This window comes from Coturnix japonica, chromosome 1 (assembly GCF_054131305.1).
Source record: "Coturnix japonica strain WE chromosome 1, WE-NBRP24, whole genome shotgun sequence".
Lineage (NCBI taxonomy): Eukaryota > Metazoa > Chordata > Aves > Galliformes > Phasianidae > Coturnix > Coturnix japonica.
The window spans coordinates 93,753,009-93,778,510 of record NC_140663.1 but is presented as its reverse complement, the minus strand read 5'-3'; the positions used below and the strand labels follow the sequence as shown (position 1 = coordinate 93,778,510).

The 25,502-nt window shown below is 41.1% G+C and overlaps 1 protein-coding gene across 4 annotated transcripts; it reads right to left on the bottom strand.

The window, feature by feature from the left end:
* Positions 1–4,900: 4,900 nt before the first annotated feature.
* GABPA (GA binding protein transcription factor subunit alpha) lies at positions 4,901–25,502 on the bottom strand. 4 transcript variants are annotated; one of them, XM_015880756.3, is made up of 10 exons: positions 25,139–25,502; positions 22,378–22,478; positions 20,907–21,051; positions 20,289–20,373; positions 17,348–17,593; positions 14,258–14,452; positions 13,361–13,417; positions 12,185–12,325; positions 11,043–11,235; positions 4,901–7,774 (listed from the first exon to the last, which is right to left on the bottom strand). In XM_015880756.3, the coding sequence occupies exons 2-10, from the start codon at positions 22,452–22,454 to the stop codon at positions 7,546–7,548; spliced, it is 1,368 nt and encodes a 455-aa protein (XP_015736242.1). In that variant the 5' UTR covers positions 22,455–22,478; positions 25,139–25,502; the 3' UTR covers positions 4,901–7,545. The 4 variants fall into 4 exon arrangements, with proteins under 4 accessions (XP_015736242.1, XP_015736258.1, XP_015736249.1 ...); XM_015880772.3 differs by having other exon boundaries at positions 25,158–25,502; XM_015880763.3 differs by having other exon boundaries at positions 25,407–25,502.

Sequence of the window (25,502 nt, the reverse complement as noted above, 5' to 3'; positions counted from 1 at the left end):
ACAGCAGGAGATCGAGAGCACAAGCCCAAGGTTAGTGCAGAGAAAGCTGCAGGAGGACCCCACGGCCATGGGAAGTCTGAGCAGGTCCTTGTACTCTGTACTCAGCTCTGCTGAAGCCGCACCTTGAGTGTTGTGTTCAGTTTTGGGCCTCTCACTGCATGAAAGACATCAAGGACCTGGAGCATGTCCAGAGAAGGGCAACAAAGCTGTGACGGGTCTGGAGAACAACTCATGGGGAGCGGCTAAGGGAGCAGGGGTTGTTCAGCCTGGAGAAGAGGAGGCTCACGGGAGACCTTACCACTCTCTACACCTACCTGTGGCATGGTGGGGGTCGGTCTCTTCTCCCAGAAGAGTGATAGGATGAGAGGTAATGGTCTCAAGCTGCTCAAGGGGACATTCGTGTTGGATGTTAGGAACAATTTCTTCTCAGCAAGAGCAGTGCTGCAGTGGCACAGGCTGCCCAGGGAGGTGGTGCAGTCACCGTCCCTGGGGGTGTTCAAGAGCCATGTGGATGTGGCACTGAGGGACGTGGGCAGTGGGCATGGCATGGAAGGTGGACAGTTGGACTACATGGTCATAGAGGTTTTTTCCAAACTTTATGATTGTGTGATCTCTAGGTGTGTCATTGCAGAAAACCACAGCATTCTTTTAGATAGGAGGAGTGTCATTTTCACAGTTCCAGAAGGGCTTGGTAGAACATAGTCACTACCAGCTGATCCAGTGCATTTGTTACCCAGTACTCTGGGAGATGGGATTTGTCTGAAGGGAGGAAGGTGAAAGCTCAGCACCCACAAACACCAGGCGCAGATGGTGTGAGGAGGAAGAGGAGCAGTGCAATCCACATGGAGATGTGCAAGCAGCAAACCTTAGGAGGGGTCAGGCCCAGCATTGTAAGTGGGCAGCTCTCTTCTGCTGGGCTTTGTGACAAAGCTGTGAAGCACCATGGAAAAATAAAAATCCAGTAAAAATGGATTTGTACTTTCAAGAGCAGTTGTAACAGACTCCCTGCAAGGTCAGGCCAGAGGTCCTGAGAGTGTTTTGTCACTGCAGTCCTTGCCTTCATGAAGCTTTGTAACAAAACCAAGCATCTTTCTCATAGGGAAAAAAAAAGCCTGTGATGTGATGCTGGCCACATGTGCCAAGGCTCACTATTGTTAATGACTTCCTTACTTTCAACGTGATACATCTCTTTTGCATGCTTTCCAGCCTTCTTGTGTTTCTCTGTGCATTTGCATGTCACCTTACCACATTTCTCTGTGCTTTGTTCTAATGTGAAATATGACCGGGTTACGTGCAAAGCATTGGCATGCATTCATCATTGCCTTTTTACCAGATTTAATTTTCTTGTCTGCATTGTTCATGTTTCTTGGCTGGCAGCACCCTTATCACTACCTTTAGGCTACAAACACCCACTGATTCCCCTGGGTCTTGGACCACATGGAACTTCCCCCATCAGACTGTCAAACACCCACAGCAGTGACACTTTCCCTGCCCCTTGCCTTGGCGTGCACACAAGTCACCCTTGTTAGCAATTCCTGCTGAGAGCAGCACAGTCTTGGCCCAGTGGCTTTGAGGACTGGGTTTGCAACAGCCCAGGGGTAAAGCAGCCCTCAGGGCATAAAGCCAGTGCAAGGCAGAGCAAAGGCCCTGGCAGTTGAGCTGTGGTGCTGCCTGCATTGGCACACTGGGACACACTTGCCTTAGTGAGGGTGAGTCAGCCACGCTACACAGGACAATAAGGATCTTCTTGTTTTAGCAGGCTCCCATCTCTCACAGGGAGGACACAGGCTACCACACTGGTGGGTGACATCGCCCACCCAGCTCCAGAGTGGCAGAGGCCAGACTGCAGCAGGGGCAATGCCATCAGACAGTGTAATCTTCTAGTGAGGGCAGAATGTTGGGTCCCATTGCCTTCGAAATGCCCCACGCTACCCACACAGAGTTCAGCTCTACCATGTGTGTATGTATTGCCTTCTTATAACTTCAGGATGTGTCCTCCCAATTCAGAGCATCATCAATTTTTTATGGAGTGCTGCTTCTCTTTGCTGTGTTTTAATTCATTGTCAGAGTGACATCAGCTGGGAGAAGCTGGTACTGGAACAGAGCCGCATTTCCAAGAAGTTTATATCCAACCAAAACCAAATTGCTCCCTGGTTCCAAAGCAGAATGTCTCAGTTCTTCCAATATCCAAAAATCCTGGGCAAATTATAACTTCTTTTCATCTGAAAGCGACTGATGACTTGCCGCTTCAGAAGAGTTACCCTGATTAATACCAAATGAAGCACTTCAATTATTCATGTGAACCATAAATTCTTTATAAATCAAATTAGCAAGAGAAAACTAGAGAGAAAGAGTGAAGCACACATTGGTGGAAGGACAGAGTTGGATCTTTCACTATCAGTCATATAGAAACGAATCTTCAGCTCCTGCTCTCAGGAGGTTGGAGCTGGCGATGGCCATACCGTAGGGACAGCTGCTCGGCACAATGGTTTTCATTTTTGGTCATTGCATTTTAATATTTGAAGACTACCTGTTTCTCATTACAAGGCAAGGCAGCTGCAACACAGTGCTACGTGATTCAGCACATGTTTGTAATAATGGCTGTTTCTGGATGGCAACAGATATTACATGCAAGAGCGTAGTATATTCAATATGATCTTGGCATAGATCAGGATCGCATTTCTTTCTGAAAGATATTAACAATGGCTGTGAAGTAAATTACCTTGGATAATTCTGGTATTCACAGATGAGTGGAAAAAAACCAAGATTTTCTTTGGAAAGAAAGCATACATATGTATACTTCATGTTCAAATACGTGATCATTGAGGTTGGAGAAATCCTCCTCTGAGAGGAAGACGGGTAATGAAAGCCTTGGAGACTCAAAATCCATATTGAAGGATTTGGTTTTTTTCTTGCAGCAGGAAACTGTGATCTTTATGGATTTTTTGCAGCTGAAGAACTCCATGGGTGCAGTTGAGCTCGTCTTTTGGGAAAAGAAGCTGCATGAATTCTTACTCAGTAATACCTGTGGTGTGTGCTACTCTCTAATCTATTACGGATTTATTGAACCACCACAGCACTGACAGAAGGACTTTGGATTGTGTTTGTTTAGTGACTGAAGTTGCGCAGCCCCAGCAAGTGATGGGCATTTTCAGTGCCTAAGGTAAGTCTTGCAGAGGGAAACTGCCACTGTCTGCCATACAGAAAGCTGAATCCCCTAAAGGTCAGAGGAAACAAAGCTTTCTAGGCACGAGCTAATTTAAGAAATAGCCATGAAAAATTGGCCTGCACATAGCAAGTCTTTGGGGAGAAGGGAGAAAGCTGCGATTCCCAGAAGAACATCACTCTTGGGCTTTCCTTGGCAACAACACCCTTTGGTACAGAGACAGGTGCTGAGCTAGTGTATTCCCTGGGACTACTGTCAGGAAATGGAGTTATTTTGTCTTTAGCTCATTCATCTCATTAAAGGAGTTTCAAGGTGATATCATGAAAGGGAAGGAACTAAGTGCTCAGGGGAGTAAACATCTCCAGTAATTCTCAAACAATTAATGGGTTGAGATGAAGTTTGCTTGTTTCTCAGCAGCATCTGGCCAAACTTCAATTCTGTTGCTGGTTGAAAGAAAAACATAATCAGTAGTAGCTCAAGCCACAGAAAACTACAGGAAAAGCAAAGAGCATTGCAGCACAGTTCTCTTTAGCAAGAGTTCTTCTACAATGAAGAGAAGAGGCTGACCCCCACCTCACCACAGCCTCCATCCAAGTGGTTGCAGAGAGCAATAAGGTCTCCCCTGAGCCTCCTCTTCTCTGGGTTGAACAATCCCAGCTTCCTGAGCTGCTCCCCATCAGACCTGTGCTTCAGATCCTCCACAGCTTCATTGCCCTTCTCTGGACATGCTCCAGGGTCTCTGTGTCTTTCTTATGCTGAGGCCCACAACACAGTTCCTGTGAAGCCCAATGCTTTGGCATGCCTTAGGACAAAGAGAATGTACTTCATTGGGGGGTGGGGGGAAGGAAAAGCTTTGAGTTTCAGCAATAAAACTTCCATGGATAGCTACTTTTAGATCACATCACAGATTACTTTCTCAAGCTACAGAGCATCAAGTTAAATACATTGCAGAAGCCATAATATCATGTTGCTAGATGAGCAACACAACATGTGTGATTTTGAAGAACAAACTAAAATCCCCATTGCAATTGGTGCATATAAAAGGTCATCGTTTTGCTGGATACCGAGCATGTTTAAACGTACTTTAGAAAGCCAACAAATTACTAAAAGTTCCTCAAAAGGGGAACAGAAACAATATTAAATTGAGCAATGAGTTCAGATCAAAGATGACCAAATATTTCAGTGTTGAACTTGGCAGACTAGATGGAAGAGGCAAGAGGTACAATGAGAAGATTTCTATCAAGATACATTTAAAAACCAGGCAGTAACTACATAAACAGAATTTGATCCCTTGAACAAGAACAGAGCTAACAGTGGAGTTCACGGGCCACATGAAGGGAGACTACAAGAAGGAAGGAAAAAAAGTCTTTGCTGAGCTGCATCCGTTCACTGATTAATACAGATCTTTCAATGTTAAGCATTCCTAAAAGAATTACTGCTTCCCCAGGATCCATTTCATCCTACCGTTGTTTCCATCACTATCTTTACTACAGCCCCATTTTAAGACTTGCAATGAAGTTGCTAAAGCAAGCTGTTGCAGTAACGAGGTGTGCTGAGTTCCAGTAGAAAATACAAAGGCAAGTATCAAGCCAAACACAACGCAACTTCAAGAAGTGATAACCCACCTTCTTCCTGTAATTCATTGATGATCTTAGAAGGAATGAGAACGCAGTGCATACATTCACCCTTAACACTGCAGACAGCTTTCTGAAAAATTAACAAGTCAGCAGCCGCTGGCTGTATAACATTTTTATTTTACTATATTGACATTTTATACACAAATACTTTAGAGTAAAAATAACTGTTTCATGTAAAATTACCAAAACAAATGAAAAACACAAACCAAATACATAATTATCAGCAGAGTATAAGTGTCTTTATTTAAAAAGTATGCAAAAAACCTTCTCTTTTACAAAAAATTTGGGAATATTCTTTCTGTGTTCTCATCCGGCAGCATCAGAACAACTCTTGACAAGATATTCTACATCCTTTTTTTAACTGAAGACATTAAGTCAGTCACAGGCTTCTCCCTCAACTACAGTGATTTCATACCTTTTGAAAGGTTGCTTCTTTGCTAAATTAGAACAAGGCGGAAAAAGGGATGACCGAAACAACCCAAAGAACTGCATGCCTAATGAAAAGCTTCAAACCAACAAGCAGATGTATTTACAAATGACGTGTGGTATCAGAACTTTCCCCTACAGAGCTTACCACGTACAAAGAACATTCAGGGGGAGAAAGAATTGACATTACATTTCAACTGCAGTTTATCCTACCGCAGTCCAGTTAGGTTTACTGAACTGTATATATTATTTTTAACTTCTTTTTCTGTATTGTATCTTAACAAAAAGGCCTTTCATGAACTCTGCTACACAGAACTAGTGACTTGTATTGGACTCCTGTTTAGTAGAGGCATGATGTTATACACACAGTTGCTGCCACTGAACGATCAGCTTCACCTTACTCTTAGTAAGAAAATCTACACCTATTTGCATAAGTCACCTCAAGCACTTGCCAATTGGCGGAGTTGGACTGTTTTAACAGCAAGAAGTGGACTGACGGTTGACTTCTCGTGACAGACACATACCTTGCTCATGGCTTAGAAGGTTTCATTAAAGAAAATCAACATGCTTAGCTGATGGAGTATTTTAAGCATCCAAGAATGAAAATAATATTAAGAGTTGATGACAGGATCTGTCAAGAAAGTGTTACAGTTATGGAGGTAATTAAAAAGGTAAGCTAGAAATGCACGCCAGGGTTTTAATTAACCAAAATCCGTCTGCAAATGAACACGCACCTATAAAGCGAGTAGCTTTGTCCTCAACGCATCCTTAAAATAAAGATGATTATTCTGTGTTTTCTGCCCTCTGACTACCAGTAAGACCATTCCTTTTCAGCTTAAGAACAACAACCCAGTACTCTCGCTACTCACCATGCAAGTACATTTTATGTTTAGAAAGTCTCCATACAAGCACTTTTTATTTAAGGGTTAAGGGTAACTGAATTAAAGGTCTTCCCTTCACTATTTGCATTGTAATTAACTTTGAAATGTTAGCGGCAGAAGGGTGTTCAGTTCCAAAATGTTGGGAAATACCCTTTGTAACAATTACACTGTTTAATAACACAGAAGGACGGAACTAAAACCATACTATTTTCAGACATCGAAAGAAATAGTCGTAAATGTAGAAACTCAAACATTGCAGTCTACTTTTCACTGCACTTTTGTATGAAGTTCTCTCTATACCAGTCTCTCTACATTCAAAATACATTCCAACTATTTCTATTCAAATTGTACCCAGCTCTGGAGCGTGCATTTGGCTTATGAAGCTTCAGAAACATCATTTGAAGTTCAGAAAGAAATTAATTTCAAATAAAAATTACACATCTTTGCACTTTTATATATGCCAGACTGTACAATAATTTGGAAATTAAATTTCAGTCCTCTTCAAAACTATTTTCAACTCATATTTTGTTTCTAAAGAGCAAGGGATAACAACTGTGATTAACTTACGTCTTCAGTCACTAGGGTTAGCTATCATGCAGGTATAAAGCACCTGGCAGAACAGAGCATAAAAACAAGCAAACAAACAAAACAACCCACCAAAGCAGACTGCTCTTTGGGTGAGGGAGATTTCTTCAAGTTTTCAAATCAGCCAATGGGAGGATGGTGGGGGAAGAAGTTTTGTTTTATATTACATGGCTAGCGTCTACAAGGTCTTCTAACAGGTTAGTACTTGCCCTCAATAAATGCAGATTATCTACATATTACAATGAAATACTCATAATTGGCTTTTCATTTAAGCCAGATCTAAACCTGGATCTCCTTCTTCAGCACAGATCTTCAGTTCTGCCTAGTCTTAGTTTCCTCTCCTTATAAAGGTAGAAGAACCCGATGCTTTGTCATGTTTGGTGTGCCTTTCAGCTCTGCTTGATTAGACGAGGGTGATGAATGTGCTTAAAAGTACCAAATTCAAATTTGGTAAGCTGCAGAGAACCAAAAAAAAGCCCAGAAAGAACCCAATCCAAACAACTGATCAGCCTGCATTTACTTCATTTCTGTTAAAAAGCACTGCAAAAATTATTTTGTAGAGGGAACACAGAACACTGACCAGTTCAACTTTTTTTTATCACCAATTTCAGACTGTGTATCATAGAGGCCCTGACTCGGAGTTGCTGAAGTTGTGGTGATCCCTTAACTTACACTGAAACATATGCTGCTAAAAGATCCAAATTTACATAAGTCCCAGTTCTTTGTAGAAAATCATGCATGGTATTGTATTGTGAAGAAAAAGAAGCAGCTTCCATTTCAGATAAAAGTAAAAGCGACTTCTCTGGCTATATAGGAAAGGCCATGGGTTCCCACTTTCAGGTCCTAGTGCTTAATTATCTTTCTCTGTTTGCAGGGATGCAGTAGCTAGTGCTACTGCTGTAACTGGCTGTGCGATGCCATGAAGCTGCATCTTGGCCAGTTTCTTCTGCTCACATTCTCTGACCAACCGATTCAGCTCTGCTGCGCTGTATCCAATCAGAGTTTTCAAGTCACACACAAATTTGTAGACAAACCTCTTGCCTTGCACTTTGCATATCATGTCTCCATCATAATAGTATCTGTAGAAAAAAAAACAACACAAACAAATTAAGTTTTCAGAACCTGTAACTTGCATACACATCCAGTCATTTACTTAAGGACACTTGGATGCTGAAAGAAGAATCTTTTTCACATTAACATTCTCATGTAATCTAATGCATCAAGATAAACTTTGGGTGTTTTCTTTCACGAAAAAAGAGAAGAGCATTGAAAGCTGCCCCTTGCACCTTGATATACTAAGGGGAAACAACGCAGTAATTATGAGCTGTAGAATGCACTAACCATCATTTCTAAATAGACCATCATTTCTAAGCTAGACCAATTCAAAAACAGCTTGTGGTTGAAGAAGCAGGGATGGAAGTTTATACAGTGCTTTGCCTTGGTCAGAAAGTATCATCTCTCCCCCCTCTCATTATTTTCTCTTGCCTTCTTTGCTCATCTCTGCTTTTCTGCGACAAACGGTTTATGCTGGAAGCAGCCTGAAAATCAGCACTGAGGTTTTTACAGTATTAAACAGAATAGTAAGAAAAAAGGTAAAGATATTTCTCATTCACCAGCAAAATCAAGTAAAGTAAGAAGACTTCCTATTTTCCCCTAGTCCTAGAAGACAAAAGGTTAAATTCCTAAGAAGGTAACCAAGTTTCATCCCATGCTATAAACAAGCAAGTTAGAACTGAGGATATATGACAACACAGTCTAATCATATATGATGATTAGATATATGTTGAATACGTTTCTAGTTATGGCATTTGCTTATTCAAAAACCACAAGCACAATTCTCTAGACCGACACGGGCATTTTATTAGCTATCAGAATGCTTTGAATCAGGTGGAAACTTTGCTTCAGAACAATAGAAGACATTAATAATTTTTCTTCAAATCTTACTTTGCTGCAGCATAATTAAATGGCTGCCAATTGCAGGAAATCTACTAAGTTACATGAATAACAACAAACTGCTCCTCCACTTCTCACGGCAAAAACTGTTTTTCCAACAGCTGGGTGCAAGACTGAGCATGTTTCTCATCATTTTCCGCAGTAATCAAAGCTGACACAGTAATTTCAGTACATCGATAAACAAAACATGTTACCATTTTTTGTTTTCATAGAAGTTCAGCTTGGCAACAGTGTTTATCTCAGCAGTAGTAAGAGGCATTAAAGATCCCTTCAGACATTCAAGTGTTAGAAAACATGTCAAGTGCAACATGGCAAGATTTTGAGGAATGTGATTTCTGTATTTCAGTTAATGAATTACATCTGTAAAACTCCTCTTATATTGACTTACACAAACTACTGTTCAGACACCTGCTTAGTATCACAGTGATAAGAACATTATTCCACATACACATTCAATGCATAACCACACAGATTCAGACAAACACACTGGAAACAGGGGAATAGTACTGCAGCGATAAAGGCCAGGGATTCATTGGCTGGGAAGCAGCTGTACTAAGTGAAAGGCCCTGGACATCTTCACTGACTGCAAGCTCAGCATGGACTAACAGGGTGTCCAGAAAGCAAAGGCAGCCAAAGGTGAAAAGAAGCACAGCTAGGACTCACAGCTGGCACTCATGAGAGCATCTACTATATTGTGTTCAGTTTTGGGCTGAAGCACTTCCATTCCAAGAAGACCGAAGGAATTGGATTTGCTAAGCTTAGAGAATCACAGAATCATTTTTGCTGGATGGGACCCTAAATTGTCATCCAGTCCAACTCCTCCACAATGAACAGAGGTACCTACAGCTAGAACAGACTGCTCACAGCCCCACCCAGCCTGACCTTGGATGTCTTCAAGGATGGGGTATCCACCACTTCTCCTGGACAACCTGTTCCAGTGCCTCACCACCCTTCCTGTAAAAAACATTTTCCTTACCTGCAACGTGAACCTCTCCTCTTACTTTGAAACCATTTATCCTTGACCTATCACAACATCACAGGGGTGGTGCTCCATCCCTTGGATCACTTCGGTGGCCCTCTTCTGGATACACTCCAACAAGTCCGTGACTATTCTGTACTGAGGACTTCATACCTGGATGCAGCACTCTGGGTGAGACCTCGTGAATACAGGATCACCTCCCTTGACTTGCTGGCCATGTTTCTCTCTTTTTATTTTTCTCCTAGCCCAGGATGTAGTTGGCTTTCTGGGCTGCAAGGGCACACTGCTGGCTCATGTCCAAGCACCAGTACTCCCAAGTCATTTTCAGCAAGGCTGTGCTCTACCTTTTTTTTTCCTCCAGCTTGTATTGACAGTAGGAGTTGCCACAACTCAGGTGAAAGACCTTGCGCTTGGCTTTGTTGAACTTCACAAAGCTAACCTGGGCCCACTGCTTGTGTCTGATAAGGTTTCTCTGGATGGCATCCTATTCCTCAGGCATGCTGACCACACCACACAGCTCGGTGTCATCTACAAACACACTAAGGGTGCACTCGATCCCACTGTCAATATAATTGATTAGGATGTTAAAGAGCACTGCTCACTCAGTGATGATGCCTGAGGGAGAGAACTCATCTGGACATCGAGCCATTTACCAGCATTATTTGTCACAGAGGAATACTTAAAGACAATTTGGTATTTTTTAAACAATGCTAGATGAGTTTACTTCCTTTTATGAAAAATAACATAGCCAAAAGTGGAAGTGATTAAAAGCCAATCTTATCAACAAATACACAACTTTACCCTAAAACTATTTAAATATTTATTGCTTAATGCTGCAAATACCCTTCTTGAAAACCAACAGAAATAGAGTTCACTGTATCCAAATAAGAAATACCAAACTAATGATTTAAGACAGCTTGTATGAATTCTCCCGTGCTCCTACAGACCAAATTAACTGGGGGAAAAAAGTCTGAAATAGAGCTACTTGCATTCCTCCCTGTTCCCTCAGCTGTATCACCTATGGATATTCAATAATACAGATCCTTTCTACCAATGTTAAACTACAGAAGTCACGAAGGAATGAAGAAAACCTGTAACTAATAGTTACAGAAGAATGTTTGTCATAGTATCAGAAAGAAGGACAGAAACAAGTTAATATTAAAGTCAGTAATTCAGAGTATTCAAACATTCCTGCAACTTTCCCCACTAACAAGTGCTGTTTACACACCACTAGATGTGTAACTGCTATGAAGAGAAGACTAGTACAATCTAACAGGAAGGAGTAGCTTTACAGGAACTGTTTAACTCCTTACTAAAAAAAAGCCTACAAAAACATTTAGGGTCTTTATTAAAACAGCTCAAAGTGATGTAGTCAAGAGTAAGTAAACATCTGATCAGTTTCTGAAGTTTCTTACCTCAAAGCCCGACTGAGCTTTTCATAGTTCATTGTGGGTTTGTTTTTGCGCTGCCCCCATTTTTGTGCAACCAGCTCGGGTTGATTCAATTTAAACTCTCCTTCATCGCCAACCCAAGAAATACAGTCCCGAGCATCTTTGTCAGTGAGAAGTTCTAATAAAAACTGCCACAATTGGATTTGGCCGTTGTTTCCTGTCAAAATAGGAACAAGATCCATTTTAAGTAGTCCTTTTTCATTTTCTCACCAAAGCAAACAATTTTCAACCAACAGATTAAAGCAAACCAACGCAAAACACACAATGGAAAGAGAGCTTGTGTTTGGTTGACTTCACCTTTGCTACAACAAAAGAAATACTTTCCTGCAAAGTCCTTGATATCAATCTATGCAAAAAGAAACTCAGTAATACAAAAACTAAGACTTTTCATAAATTTGTTCCTACAACTCAGGAACAAAAAAATTATCTAACAGTACAAATAATCATTTAAAGCACACATCTATTCTAAAATAGTCTGAGCATGAGCTGCTTATTCTGCTTCAGGCATAAATATATACAGGCAATGGATATATATGTATATATATTTTTAATTACCTCTTTTTGCTGATTTTCTACATGTAATATTAGAAATAGGGAAAAAGACTCATGTGCCACAGTTTAAGTCAATATATCACCTTGCACATACAATCAATCTTTAAGGTTTCTTTTTAACTCAACTATCTGCAGTTTAATTACTACATTATCAATGAGATATAGAGAGCAGATGTAATGCTTAAAGGGACAAACTGTATTTTCCCATTGATGTCAGATGATAAATTCTGGGCCTAAAAACCCTGAATGACAATAATGGACTCTCATGCAGAGTTTCAAAACAGGAAAATGTAAGGGTAAGGAGAACTAGGGACTTTAACCATCAATTCACAGAAGTGGAGAATATCAAAGCAGAAATGGAATACGATTGAACCAACCAAGAAGTTTGTGTATGCTTGTGACGTATCTTCTAGATACAGTCCCTTCTTATATCTGTATGTACTTTTTTTTCTAAAAACCTTGCAACCAGAGTGACAAAGACACATCCTATAAAACTGTGATTCAACTTCATGAGTATTTACCACGTTTGCATTTAGAAACTATGTAGACAATACCTGTTCTGTTCCCAGGGGAACTTCTATCTTCCCCGGAGATCCTTGGAGTTCTCTGTACTTTAGCTGCCTTTGCACTGCTGTTTATTACTTTAATGGTGGTCGGGGTAGCAGGCTGTACAGATGCTGGAATAATGTGCACAGCTGTAAAGCAGAAAACATTGCAGCACATCAATTACAAACAGCTAGACAGAGAAACATCAGATGCATAGGCATGTATTATTTATTGTCTATAAGATAACAGCAAAAGCTAGGGTTGTTCTAATTTTTTTTAACCTTTCACTAAAAAGATGCACACTGTCTAAACCACAACACTAAGAATTTAAAGAATTTTTATCACTTCTATTAGAAATTGTGTTTCAAGACTTGTAGTAGATATGCCATGTTGTAGATAAAACATTGGCTTTAGTCTACTATAATGTGTTCCATGTATTTACATAATAAAACTCATGCCTTTGATTTCATTTTTATGCTGTTCCTGTTATTTACCTTAACGCACTCCTCTCTACAGTCACTTTGTGCCTGCTATTCAAACAAGCAACAAAGACTGGAGGACTCAAGTGTCCCATTCTAGGTGAATTTAACTGGACACAGACCCAGGATGCTGTACATATTTATTTAATGCATAAACTGCTCACAAGTCCTCTGAAAATCATCAGTTTTAATCATTGATGTCACCATATTACATCTAAAAGGAGTTTCTTATATTTTTCTTGTATTACTTTCCAAGCAAGTCCTCTCTTTCACACATACCTTCAATTTTTTTCCTTTTTTTAACAGTTTTTTCCTTTTTGAAAGTAAAAGCATTTTAACTTATCCATTCATTAACACAATGTATAACCTGAAATACCAAAACAAACATCAAGACCTCAAACTTATACCCTTGAGATCTTATTTCAATAGAGTGGAAAAATCTATCATCTGAAATGTAAGTTAGAAATTTTCATACTTCAAGACATACAACATTTTTCAGCTGGTAACGGAATACTGAGAAATCAAATGCATTGCTTTGAATGTTAGACTGCACTCTCCTCATCTCATTGAAGAAAGCTATGCTTTCTAGTGACTTTCTTACTGTTATACCATTATAGTGCTGTATATCAAAGCATAGCACAGAATCATGGTGTCAGACTTGCAAGCAGTTAATTGTATTCATTAACTTCTGGCAGAAATACTTACGCTGATCAATAGTAACAGTTGCTATTTCACCCGTGTGTTCTTGGCTAGCCAACACATCTGCAGGTCAGAAAGAAAGAGAGCTTTACTCAAAACATTACCTTTATCATCATTTGAAAATCAAAAAAATTCTTATTTCACAGAGGGGAAACAAGCCCAACATTTTCTATCAGTTTGGAAAAGACATGCATAGCTTGTGGTCTTATGGGTATCTTGATCTCTAAGGTCCCTTCTAACTCGCACAAGACTGTGATACTGTGATACTGTGTGGTATGCAGAAACATTTAACGCTTTACCAATTATTTTCTAGAAATAAGTACATCAAAAGTGAATTTCCAGGAGCCCTTCACATTCTACATACCTAAAAGCCTTTAGCTATAAAACTTAAAATGTGACAGAAACACTTTTTGTTCTGCCAGGTTACATGCAAGCACGGTAAGTCTGAGGGCATATTTATACACATAGAAATGCACCACTTATCAGTCACGCTGTGCAGACTAAGGATTTAACTGCCTATATGCTTAATGCTCTTCAATTCTATGTGAGGCAGAGACACACACTAAATCACTTGTTAATATTTAATCATAAAATTCTCAAATTCAGGAGACACACAAACTAAGAATCTTAATTTAAAAAAGCAAGAACACAAAGGACTTATCAATCCCTACTTCTTCCATATTAGTTAAGAAGTCTGACGAACAATGGGGAAACTGCTCATCACGCAGACATGCTTCTTAACAGCGGACATTCTTACTTACACCTCCTGTTACTTTGTGCCGATGCTCTCATTTTTACTGCTAATATTAAACAGAGGAAAAACAGCTACTTTCAACTAATTTTAAGAATAAATAAGAGAAAAGGTGAGTTAAATAAAACCAGTTACAGAAAAATCTCCCATACACTTTCGAAGAAGCTCCAAGTGACTCCATAGAATCTCCCCACGTGGAACTCGCTGGAAGAAGTCTTCTTGAGTGAGGCTGCAGAGCTCGCGCCCAGGAATGCTGAGTGCATTAAGGTCAATGTCTGACATGCTGAACTCCTTCATCACCCACACCACCCAATGGAGCACTTGGTCTGTTGACCACTGCACAGGGTCTGGAAAAACAAAGAAATGAAACTGCAATACATCCATCAGGAAACGTGAGGTCCCTTCTCCATGAGGTTACAGACATAGTCCTTACTGTAACTTCAAACGATGAAATACAAGTGGCCACTGAGCCATGGGATTCAAGAAAGTGCATCCTAGAGATCATTTTTCTACACAACTCTTAAAGGCCCAACAATTTATTTATTTTATTTTTAAAAGCCTGTTCCTAGGCCAGTCAGTGCTTATATTCAAGATTCAATGAGGGTATTTTTTCAGCTATGCATTTACTTTAAGACAAGCTATTGTATAACATGAAGGAGAGGCATGGTTCTAATGACTGAATTTGACTAGATGTAAAGACAGACTTCTCTTAAAATGCTAATGGAACGGTATTGTTTGGCTGGTAGATGGAAAGGGTGATAAAGGGATTTTCCTTAGGGAAAAAAAAAGCGTGATGCTGTAATATGAAATAGTTATGGAAGAAATATATCTGAGTTTCATCATAAAAGTGCGTGATAATGCTGAACTATTAAATCCTACATTCACTCAACATTATCCAAGTTTCTAAACCACTTAAAATCACAGTTGTACTGAGTTTGGCTGGGATGGAATTAATTTTCTCCATAGCAGTCTATGTGTTGCTGTGTTTTAGATTTGCAACCAAGTGAAGTGTTGACAACAGACTGACATTCTAGCAACTGCTAAGCAGAACTTAAAGTGCACGAGTCCTTCTCTTTCTCACTCAGCTTCCTGAGTGAGGAGGTAAGGGTGGGAAATTGACTGGTAAAGGACACAGGACAGCTGACTCCAACAGTCCAGATCACTGGCCTGAAGCTAACTGTATGAGGTTCAGTAAAGACCAAGTGATGGGTTCTGCATTTTGGTCAGAACAACGCACAAAAACTACAGGGTTGGAGCAGAGTGGATGGAAATCCGTGCAGAGGAAAAGAATCTGGGGGTTATTAGTTGACAGCCAGCTGTACGTGAGTCAGCAGCGTACTCAGATGCCCAAAAGCACCCCGGCTCGTATCAGAAAGAGGATAATCAGCAGGAGTAGGGAGGTGATCACACCTCTGTACCCAGCACTGGTGAGGTCACACCTTGAGCACCGTATTCTGTTTTGGGCCCCTCATTAAAGAGACATTGAGGCCCTAGAGTGCACCCAGAGAAGGACAAGAAAGCTTGTGATGGGTCTGAAGAGCAGCTGAGGGAGCTGGGATTTTTCAGTCTGGCAAAGAAGAGGCTCTGGGGAGACCTTGTGGCTCACTACAAGCATCTGGAAGGAGGTGTCAAGGTGGAGGTTGGCCTCTTGTCCCAGGTAAGTGTGATAGGATAGGCCTTAAGTTGTACTAGGGGAGACACTGACTGGATGTTAGGAAAAATTTCTTCTTTCCAAAACAGTGGTAAGGCACTGGAACAGGCTGCCCAGAGAAGTGGGGTCACTACACCCTGGGAACTAAATACTGGCAAACAAACATTAATACTCTTGGACTAAATGATCTTGTAGGTCCTTTCCAACCTTGTGATTCTGTGATTCTATGATTCTTAATACAAAGATTTCTGCTGTAGTAAACTAGTATGATCTTCCTGGAAAATCTGCACTCCCATGACACAAAAGACATTCAACTTCTATAGCCACAGTTGTGGATTTTACTTAAAGCAACAGAACCATTAAAGCTTAGTAACAACATTATTGAGCACTATAACAACATGGTTTTAAATAGCTTTCTTTGTATATGGGAGAGCTTGATGAAAAATGTCAGACTCTGTTCTGATAATGCATTATATCTTTACAAACATTCTGCATCAAATCCTTGACTATCAACAGAAAGAGCACAATAAGAGCTATTTTGGAAATACTTGCCAATGAAAACAATTAAAAGGTATCAAAAGACCACTGCTTTAGTTATCAAAAATATGTTTAAATACTGGCAAGATACTGCAAAGACGTGTAACTACACTGGAATTTTTAAGCACTTCTGAACTTCCTTTTCCAAATACCCTCTCATTCTGCAGTTGTGCTTATAGAGTACGGTTTCATTTGCTGAACATACCTCAACAGTGCATTGCATTCAGCAAGTCAGAACACGCAACTCAGCCAGATAATCTCCTGAGCATGATGATGGTCAAAAAAAACCCCAAACCACCCTACAGTTTTCAACTCAATCCTCAGCAGGCGTTCAGAGGTGCTTTTCCTAAAGCAACAATAAACGAGCAACCTGCTCATATCAACATTAATTCAGAAGAGGTGATGATTTACTAGAATATCCTTATGTTCTCTGAATTTTCTTTCTCCCCCACTATGTTGAAGCCAAGCATGGCTTCCCATGTAAGCTCACGTGTTGCAACGTTGCAACTCACAAAACAATTAGTTTCATGACATTCAGAAGCAACCCCCAACAATTACTGAGTATAATTCAATTTCAGATATATGTGAAGAGCTTTACAGTTATCATGTGCATTTTAACGGAGAAGGAAGAAAACTGCTTTCTAAAAACTCAGTGTAAAGGACGTACTGGAACAAAAAGCATCATCATTTTAATAGAAATATTAGAAACACTGATTCTTCTTATCTCTACATAAGATAAAGCTAAATTGATCTGCACTGCACTTATTCATAACATGCCTATGAGCTATCTGAACACTTGAATTACAGAACCCAAATTAATTATCATTTACAGAAAGAAATGTCTCCTGCCCTAAAACAAACAGAAGAACCAAGGCCAGGCTGGATGTGGCTCTGGGCGGCCTGGTCTGGTGGCTGGCAACCCTGAACATAACAGGGGAGATGAAACTAGAAGATCAATGTGGCCCCTTTCAACCCTGGCTGACCCATGATTCTATGAACCAGCCCCCACCTCCCCAACCCAACACACACACAATTAACCATCAGGTGTCATTACCATAGGGTATTCCAAGACGCTCCTGCTCCTTTCTGTAGTCTTCCAGTGCTGCAGCCCATCGTGTCACCTGTTCAGAGGTCTCATCTGAAATAGCTGCAATGTGTTTTGTTCCATCTAAAGTTATCACTTGAGCTTCCTCTACAAGGTGAGCTTCAGCCTCTGCGTGGTGAGCATCTGGATCAATCACTACCTCCACAGTTTCCACAGGCTTCACGATTTCAAGGATATTTAACTTGGGGTCTGTCCCTGCGTATAGATCAAACGAAGAACATTTAAGAACAATTGATTAGTTAAGTGTTAACATATTTTGGAAAGAAGCATTATACGGAAGAACCATCACTGAATTCCTGCAGGTGTCCTTAAATAAGGACTACCTCAGTAAAGTGAACACAAATTTGTCCCACACTGTCCCAGTGTTACAGTTTCATATTCTGGCACAGATCAAAATATTTGCTCTTTAAGAAACGTACTGGGGAAAACAAGAAAAAACAAATAAGCCATAAGCATCTACTGCCTTCCTCCAATCAACATGGATTATTTCCAACGTTTGCAGTTTTTCCCCCACTGTCTCTCAAGTCTACACAGGAGCAAACTTTTTCTCCCACAGCATCCTGCAGAAAACTACATTTGACATTAAGTTTAAGACCAAAAAGTTCTTCAGATATTCAGATAGGTAGATAAAGCAGTAGGAAGGGATGTCATCCAGAGGGATCTTGATAAACTCAAAAGGTGGGCCCGTGAGAACCTAATGAGGTGCAACAAAGTGCAAGGTTTTGGACTTGGGTCAAGTTAATCCCAGGTATGTATAAAAACCATGAGAACTTCTTGACAGCAGCCCTGCTGAAAAGGACTTGGGGGTATCGGCTGACAAAAAACTTAACATGAACCAGCTGCATGCACTTACAGCCCAGAAAGCCACTGGTATCCTGGTTCCATTTGAAAAGGGGTGGCCAGTAGGAAGAGGGAGGTGATTGTCCCTCTCTACTCTGTCCTCATGAGACCCCATCTGGAATATTGCATCCATGCCTGGGGCCCCCAACATGGGAAAGATGTGAAGCTTTTGGAGAGGATTCAAATGAGGGCTACAAAGATTATCCAAGGCATGGAGCACCACTCTCGTGAAGACAGGCTAAAGGAACTGGGCTTGTTCAGCCTGGAAAACAGACGATTACAGGGATATCTCATTCCAACTGTCCAGTATTTAAAGAGTTTACAAACAGGAAGGGTAGATAGTGGCAGGACAAGGGCGAATGGTTTTAAACTAAAGCAAGATAAATTTGCCCCATTCCTGGAGGTGCTTAAGGCCAGGTTGGATGGGGTCATGGGCAATCCAACCAAGTACTTGATCTAGCAGCTGGCAATCCTCCCTTTGCTGGCAAGGGGGATGGAACTTGATCCTTGAAGTCCCTTCCAACCCAAGCCATTCAATGAGTCGATTATTCTCTTATGAAAACAGAGAGTTCAAACCAGAGCAGGGATTAGCATCACTGAATATTGGAATATTGCTAGCTTAATTCTATAAATAACATTATTTGGGCAAAAATAAATAAAAAATCTTGCAGTGGTACATCATTCAAGAAAAGAAATAGAGGGAAAGCACAAGAATCTGCTTCCCCCCCCCGACTCAAGGGCACACTGTCCTTGTCAGAATAACAAACCCATCTGCTCTGCATTACTTATACCCATGCCCTTTGCATGTGTGATTTTCTTCTATGGCTAACTGGGGATGGGGGGTGGGGGAGAGTCCTTGAAGTATATTGTCATGTACCTCAGTTTCACACTGAAATAAAAAAATGAAAGCATAGGAAGAAAGTAGAAGTTAATCATGAAGATCTGTATCACCTTCATCTTCTTGAAATTGGAAGGATAAGCACTGAATACTACAAGCTATGGGGTATGAATTAAGAGCAGCAGGTCTAATCCTCTGAAGGATATTTCTTTTTAACAAAAAAACCAAGAAAGATACTTCAATCCTGATTACATAAAGAACTGCAGATTCAATCTAGCACTTATCACCCAACTACATCCTGTTGAATGCTGCTTAAGTAGAACTAAAACAGAAAGGCTTTCTTCTGTATAACTGATACTGAAATAACAAGAAAACAAAGTGTGCTCCCCTACTTCTACTCATCTGCTTTGATGACGTAACTCAAGAACAGATAATTGAAGATACCCTACACTAATGTGAAGTGCCACAGAGGATTTGAAAATACAGCAACGTACATCCATAGATGTTGCAGAGAACTGCAACTACATCAGGCTCTGTGAAAGTGATGGCAGTCCTTTGACCCAGGCATATGGAAGAGGCAAAGGGGAACAGGACCCAAAGCAGAGGAGTAAAGCTAGTAACTGCTGAGGATCAATAAGGGGAAAAATGCCCTAATACCTCAAACACAAAGACTATGCATCAGCAAACGTTACCAACTTGATTAATGCTCTGCCTCAGTAGCTGACTCAGAGCTCTCATCCAAACAAAACAGCTAAAAGCGATTCCAGCCCTTCATATTCATTTTCAATTAACAACGACTACTCTCATAATCTAGTAATACACAAAACACACAAACTCACACTTCACAGAGATGCAGCTGTCACTCAGCCAGACAAAAATCATTTGCCTGCTTTAATACCTGGCTTGATATGACTAACTACTCTCTCTTAGAGAAAGCTTCATACTCCACATAACTCTCACTATTTGATCCAGATTTTTTTTTCCCCACTGTGAAATTGATATGAAATTTTGTAAGACATTTTGCATAGCTTTTATCAGTTTATGACAATTGTTTTCATTGGTACTACGTATAAGTACAGTAAACAGTGAAAAATACATCCTGACACTATATGACCATCCATTTACAGCTAGAAGGAGATAAATATTGTCTTTGTTCACAAGCATTCATATAGCACTAGATGATCCACAGGGCAGACAAATATAACTGCTTACCTTGCCTGGATACTACTTGTACACTGAGTTGTACTGTTCCATCTGTTTTCACCCCTTGATCAAAAAGGCTTCGCTCTGGGTCCAGCTTGATAAAAGCAAAAGTATTTTAAAAAATTGAAGAATTAAAATATGTATTAGTCACAAAGTTATAACAACAGTTATATATTGTGATGCCTGCAGAAATGCGGGAGGGGAATTTTCTCAAATAACATGTTATCTATGCATCTGAATACCATAAAAATCTTTCTGCTTTATTCAAACAGAAAAACAAGATCAGACTCTCATGAGTCCAGCAACAAATGACAAGGGCTACCTCAAGAGTTTTTGCTTAGACAGTGTTGTCATTACACTCAATCTTCTTTCACTTTGTGGCTGGGTAAGAGGAGTGTCACCCCCAACTCACAAACCACAACGCCTCAGGTTTTTTTATTTATTCATACAGAATTTATGGGTACATGCCAAATGCTTTTATAATAATGAAGTTGATGTAAAATTGTAATTGTATTACAATGTATTGTAATGTACAAAATAAAGCAGTAAATTTCATGATGAAAGAAAGGGATGAAGTATAATGCCTCTGTGGTAAGAGTTTAAATCTTCTATAAACTTGCAATTTACCTGGATATCTTGCAGACAAATTTCATGTGCATCCAAGGAGCACAGCAGTCTGGGTTCCAGTAATTTCTTAAGATTTCCAATCGGTTCATTGATGTCAATAGCTTGATTCACAAATTCTGCTGTGGTGAAGGTTTGCTCAACAATGCTTTAAGTACCAAATGAACACAATAAATCATTACTTATACATTAGTACAGCTTGTACAATATTGTAGATATAAAACAGATATTTTAAAAGTGAGAAATAAGCTACATAAAAACAAATACTGACTATGAAATCTTAATACCATTCAGAGAAACTACTTGGGTACAATGAATTACCAAATTTCATCCTGTTGATTTTACAGCTAACTTTTTTTAAAGCTGTGTCACAGTTCAAAAGCTAAGCTAAATATCAAGATTACTTTCAGACCTGAGTTTTCAATATATTAAGTTATGATTAGCACATTGCATATTATTAACCTGCATGCTGACTGAACTAATTCTGTCCACCTTGCATGCATGCATTGTATTTAAAAGTTTCACACTAGAAGTCAAATATGAAAACTTAATGTTCAGGGTACAAAGAAGGAAAAAAAATATATATATATTCCCTCCTTGCAACAAGTACACGTAGAAATACTCCTACATACATGAAAAGAGGTAGTTACTATTAATTCTGTAGCAATAAAATGAATAAAATGTGTGGAGATTTAACCAACTAAGATTTAATAGTATGGCATACTAGCACCACAGACTGGAGAGCGGCCCTATAGAAAAGAGCCAGAGGTTTCTGTTGGAGTCAAGTTGTATTTGAGTCAGCGGAGGGGCAGCGCTGAGCTCTGCTCTGTGTGACAGCGACAGGGCCTGAGGGAACGGCATGGAGCTGTGCCAGGGGAGGGGCAGCTGGGGGTCAGGGAAAGGGGCTGCACCACAGGGCGGTGGGCATGGAACGGGATGCACAGGGCTGCGGGCATGACCCCAAACCTGCCTGAGCTCAGGAAGCATCTGGACAGTGCTCTCAGACCCACGGTTTGCATTTCACATGGTTCTGTGTGGAGCCCAGAGTTGGACTCAGTGCTCTTTGAAGGTTCATTCCAAATTGGGTATTTTATGATAGCACTACACTGGTTTCCAATAGGAGCTATGGTTCCATTAAATTCCTTAATTAGAGGAACAGAAAAACTGAAGAGAGCACAGGCAAAATGAAGACCTTTATAACCATAAGAAAAGCTGAATATCTGTAGAATCAATCAAGCGAACAAGCGCAGGGACACAGAGATAGCAGTGATCCAGTTACTTCTACCACTTTAAAGTTACTACTTTCACCTAGCTAGGAAACACTTGCACTTATTTCATAATTATAGTCATCTCTGAAGCATTACACAATAATAAATCAGAGTAACTGAACTGACACAGCTCTGAAATTAGTAAAACAAACAAAACATAAATAAGTCACTGTCTAATGACTCTCAAAAGCAAAGACAATACATACCTTTCTTCAGTACACTCCTGTTTCTCATTTCCATCAATTTCTATTTCTATCAACTCCTCTGCTTCTCTCTTAGTCATGGCTGAAATGTCTTAAGAACGGAGCTAGGAACAAAGAAGAATTCTTTTTGTAAGTCACAGATGAACAAAACAAGCTGATCATTTGCATCTATCAAACACTCCTTAAACCAAATACCGAAATGTTTTCTTTAAACAACTAGGAAAACCAAAAGCTAACATAGATCTCACAGAATAGATGACAGTATCTCTTCCAGAAAGAAATGTTCCGCAGGGCAAATTCAGGACTCTAAGCAAAAACAAATACTAAGGCCGAAGTCTTGTTTTCTTGGGTGCATCTTCACTTACTGACTGCTTTTGGAATAGACAAACTAAAGCTTCTCATGACTGGTTTCAAGCGATTTCCTACAGTTCTTGGGCAGTTAATTCATATTTTGCCATCTAGATTTAGCTATGCATTTACCTTTCTCTTCAAAAGAGGCTAGAAAGAATTCCATCCTGGATTCATTCTTTTTCAGGGTTAAACTAAATTCATACCAACCATCAGTAACGAGTTTTCATTTTATTAAAATGAATAATAAGTCATTAAGCTTTTAGAGTAATTGTTTAAAGAAATTCAAGCTGTTCACATGCCACATCCTTCAAAAACTGTTAGGTGAAATTAGTTGTGCTACCAGAAGAAATCATGTGCTGTATCTGATGTCAAAGTGTGAGAAGCCACCAGGGTTGGATAGGAAGTAAACAGCACCTCATTAATATCTCACCACCAGAACCTGCTTCATTCTCAGACATAGCTCCATGAAACTCTCCTAGCTGCATGGGATGGGTACATGGAAGTGCCAACCCAAGGAGCCCAACCTCCTCTCATCTAATCTCACGTATCGTCTTCATGCTAAATGGGGAACACTTCTGAAGAGACAAGTTTGATTCAGTCTCTCAAAGAACTGGTATCTACACTGCTACAGGGGATCTGGTTGACTATTAAGACTTTTAGAAATTAAGGATTGAGCAAATGAATAATCTATGAAAGAAAATAATCAGTATTGGTAAATGCGGTGAGTAAACATTATAGTAATACAGTAACTGGAACTGTACAGATGAAGGCAATATATTTTGGAGTCCCTGTGGGCTGGAGTCCAAATTGGCAGCTGGACTGGCACTGTTCACACCCTCTCCTAAGGGCTTTGTATTCTTAACATTACACGGCTGCATCTTCCTGCCTGCATTATACCTTTGGATACCCTGAGGAAGGAGAGGAGGAGAGCAAAGTGCAGGCATGGAAAGGGGAAGAAAGATGGTTCCAATGAGCACAAGCACAAGAAAAAGAGGTGAATAGACTGGAAAGAGGAAGAATAACATGACCAAAATGTGTAACACTTTGAGGAAGACTAATGGGGAAAACTAGTTACGTGTTCTTACGCTAAAATAGACTCCTGATAATATTAACGAGCAGCATGCTTCAAACCAAACAATGGTTTCACATGAAGTCCAATGAAACTTGCTGCTAAGGGGTTGTGCAGAGACTGAAAGCGTGTCTATGTTTGAATGGGACAAAACAAACTCAAGCAGAGCGGTTCACTGGGGATATTGACTATATAGAGCAGGGACTGTCACATCAAGAACCAACTGCAGACTCTCTGAAAGAAAGATATCTGGTATGATGTCTGGGATGTCAGCTGCCTACCGCTAACTAAATAACTTTGAGCAACAAGAAGAACAGAATTTGTGCTCATCATCCCACCAGACAACTGCAAAGCAGGGGCAGCTCATAGAGCTTATACACCTCACCAAACATTAGAGAAAAAAAACTCAGGGGAAATTTTTGTTTTAATTATATTTCCCAATCTGCCAGATTTGCATAAGAATCACATGTGACGCTGTAAACGTGGTGGTTGTACAGTAGTATAAATATAATACAGATGAAATACAAATAATATTCACATAATCAGTCCCATGGAGCAGGTAGGGAGCCTCGTGACAGATAACAACAGAGGCAGCCTCTTGGGATAACAAACGGAGTGAAACCTAAAGAAGAGACTGCACAAGAAATATTTAGATGCTGCACTAAGGGACGTGCTTTAGTGGGGAAGTGTTGGTGGGTGGGTGGTTGGTTGGTTGGACTGGATGATCTTGGAGGTCCATCCACCCTTGGTGATGTGATGTTCATGCTCTCAGGAGGGTTCCACGATTCAGCTGCTTCAGGGGAAACTTGTTACAGTCACCCCACGTTACTTCCACTGATAACTCCACGTGTGCTCAGCAGCAAGTCACACAGCCTGGCCTTTACACAGGACCCCTCGCAAGTTACCACCCAGTCCGGGTTTAAGACGGAGATGCTAAGAGGGCCAAAGTCCCGCCGGTTTTCACTTTTTTTGTTCCTTACCAAGGAACAAAAGTTCGAAAACAAACCCAAGCAGGTAAAAGCGGCCTGGTACAACACCAAGGTCCCAGGTGGAACGCCAAATCCCCTGGCACGCTGCCGGCCACAAGCCGTATGTGCGGCTAAAACAAGCGAGGCTGCTCGGCCGGATGGGAGGCCCCCGCTCCGCGCACAGCTGCGGCCGGGCCGTTCCCCGCCCGGTGAGCCGCCATGTGCCGCCGCTCCCCGCCGTCCCCGTTCTCTCCGCGCATCCCGCCCGCTTCCCCGCGGCGTCGTTTGAACCCGAAACGGAAATGAGACGCGCGGCCAGAAACGGAAACAAAACACGGGCCGTGCCGTGCCGCCAGGCCGCGTCGCGTTCACCCACCTCCGCCGCCTTTACGCACCGGCCCCGAGCGGAGCGGCCCACGTCTCCTCCCGAATCCCTCGCAGCGCTGCCGGCTCCCTCCGCCCAAACCAACCACCACCACCACCACCACCACCACCACCACCAGCAGCACCAGCAGCACCAGCAGCACTCCCGCCGCCCGGCTGCGCGCTCGGGATTGGGCCCGGCCGGGGAGGGCGCGCCGACACCGCCACCCCCAGCGCAGCCGCGGGAACTACAGCTCCCGGCGGCCCTCCTTGCCTCTCACCCGGAAGCGCAGCGCCCACTTCCGGCGGTGACAACCCGGCGGCCGTTGGCCCGTCGTTCCGTCCCGTTCGAGTCGAGGCATAACCCAGCGTGCCTT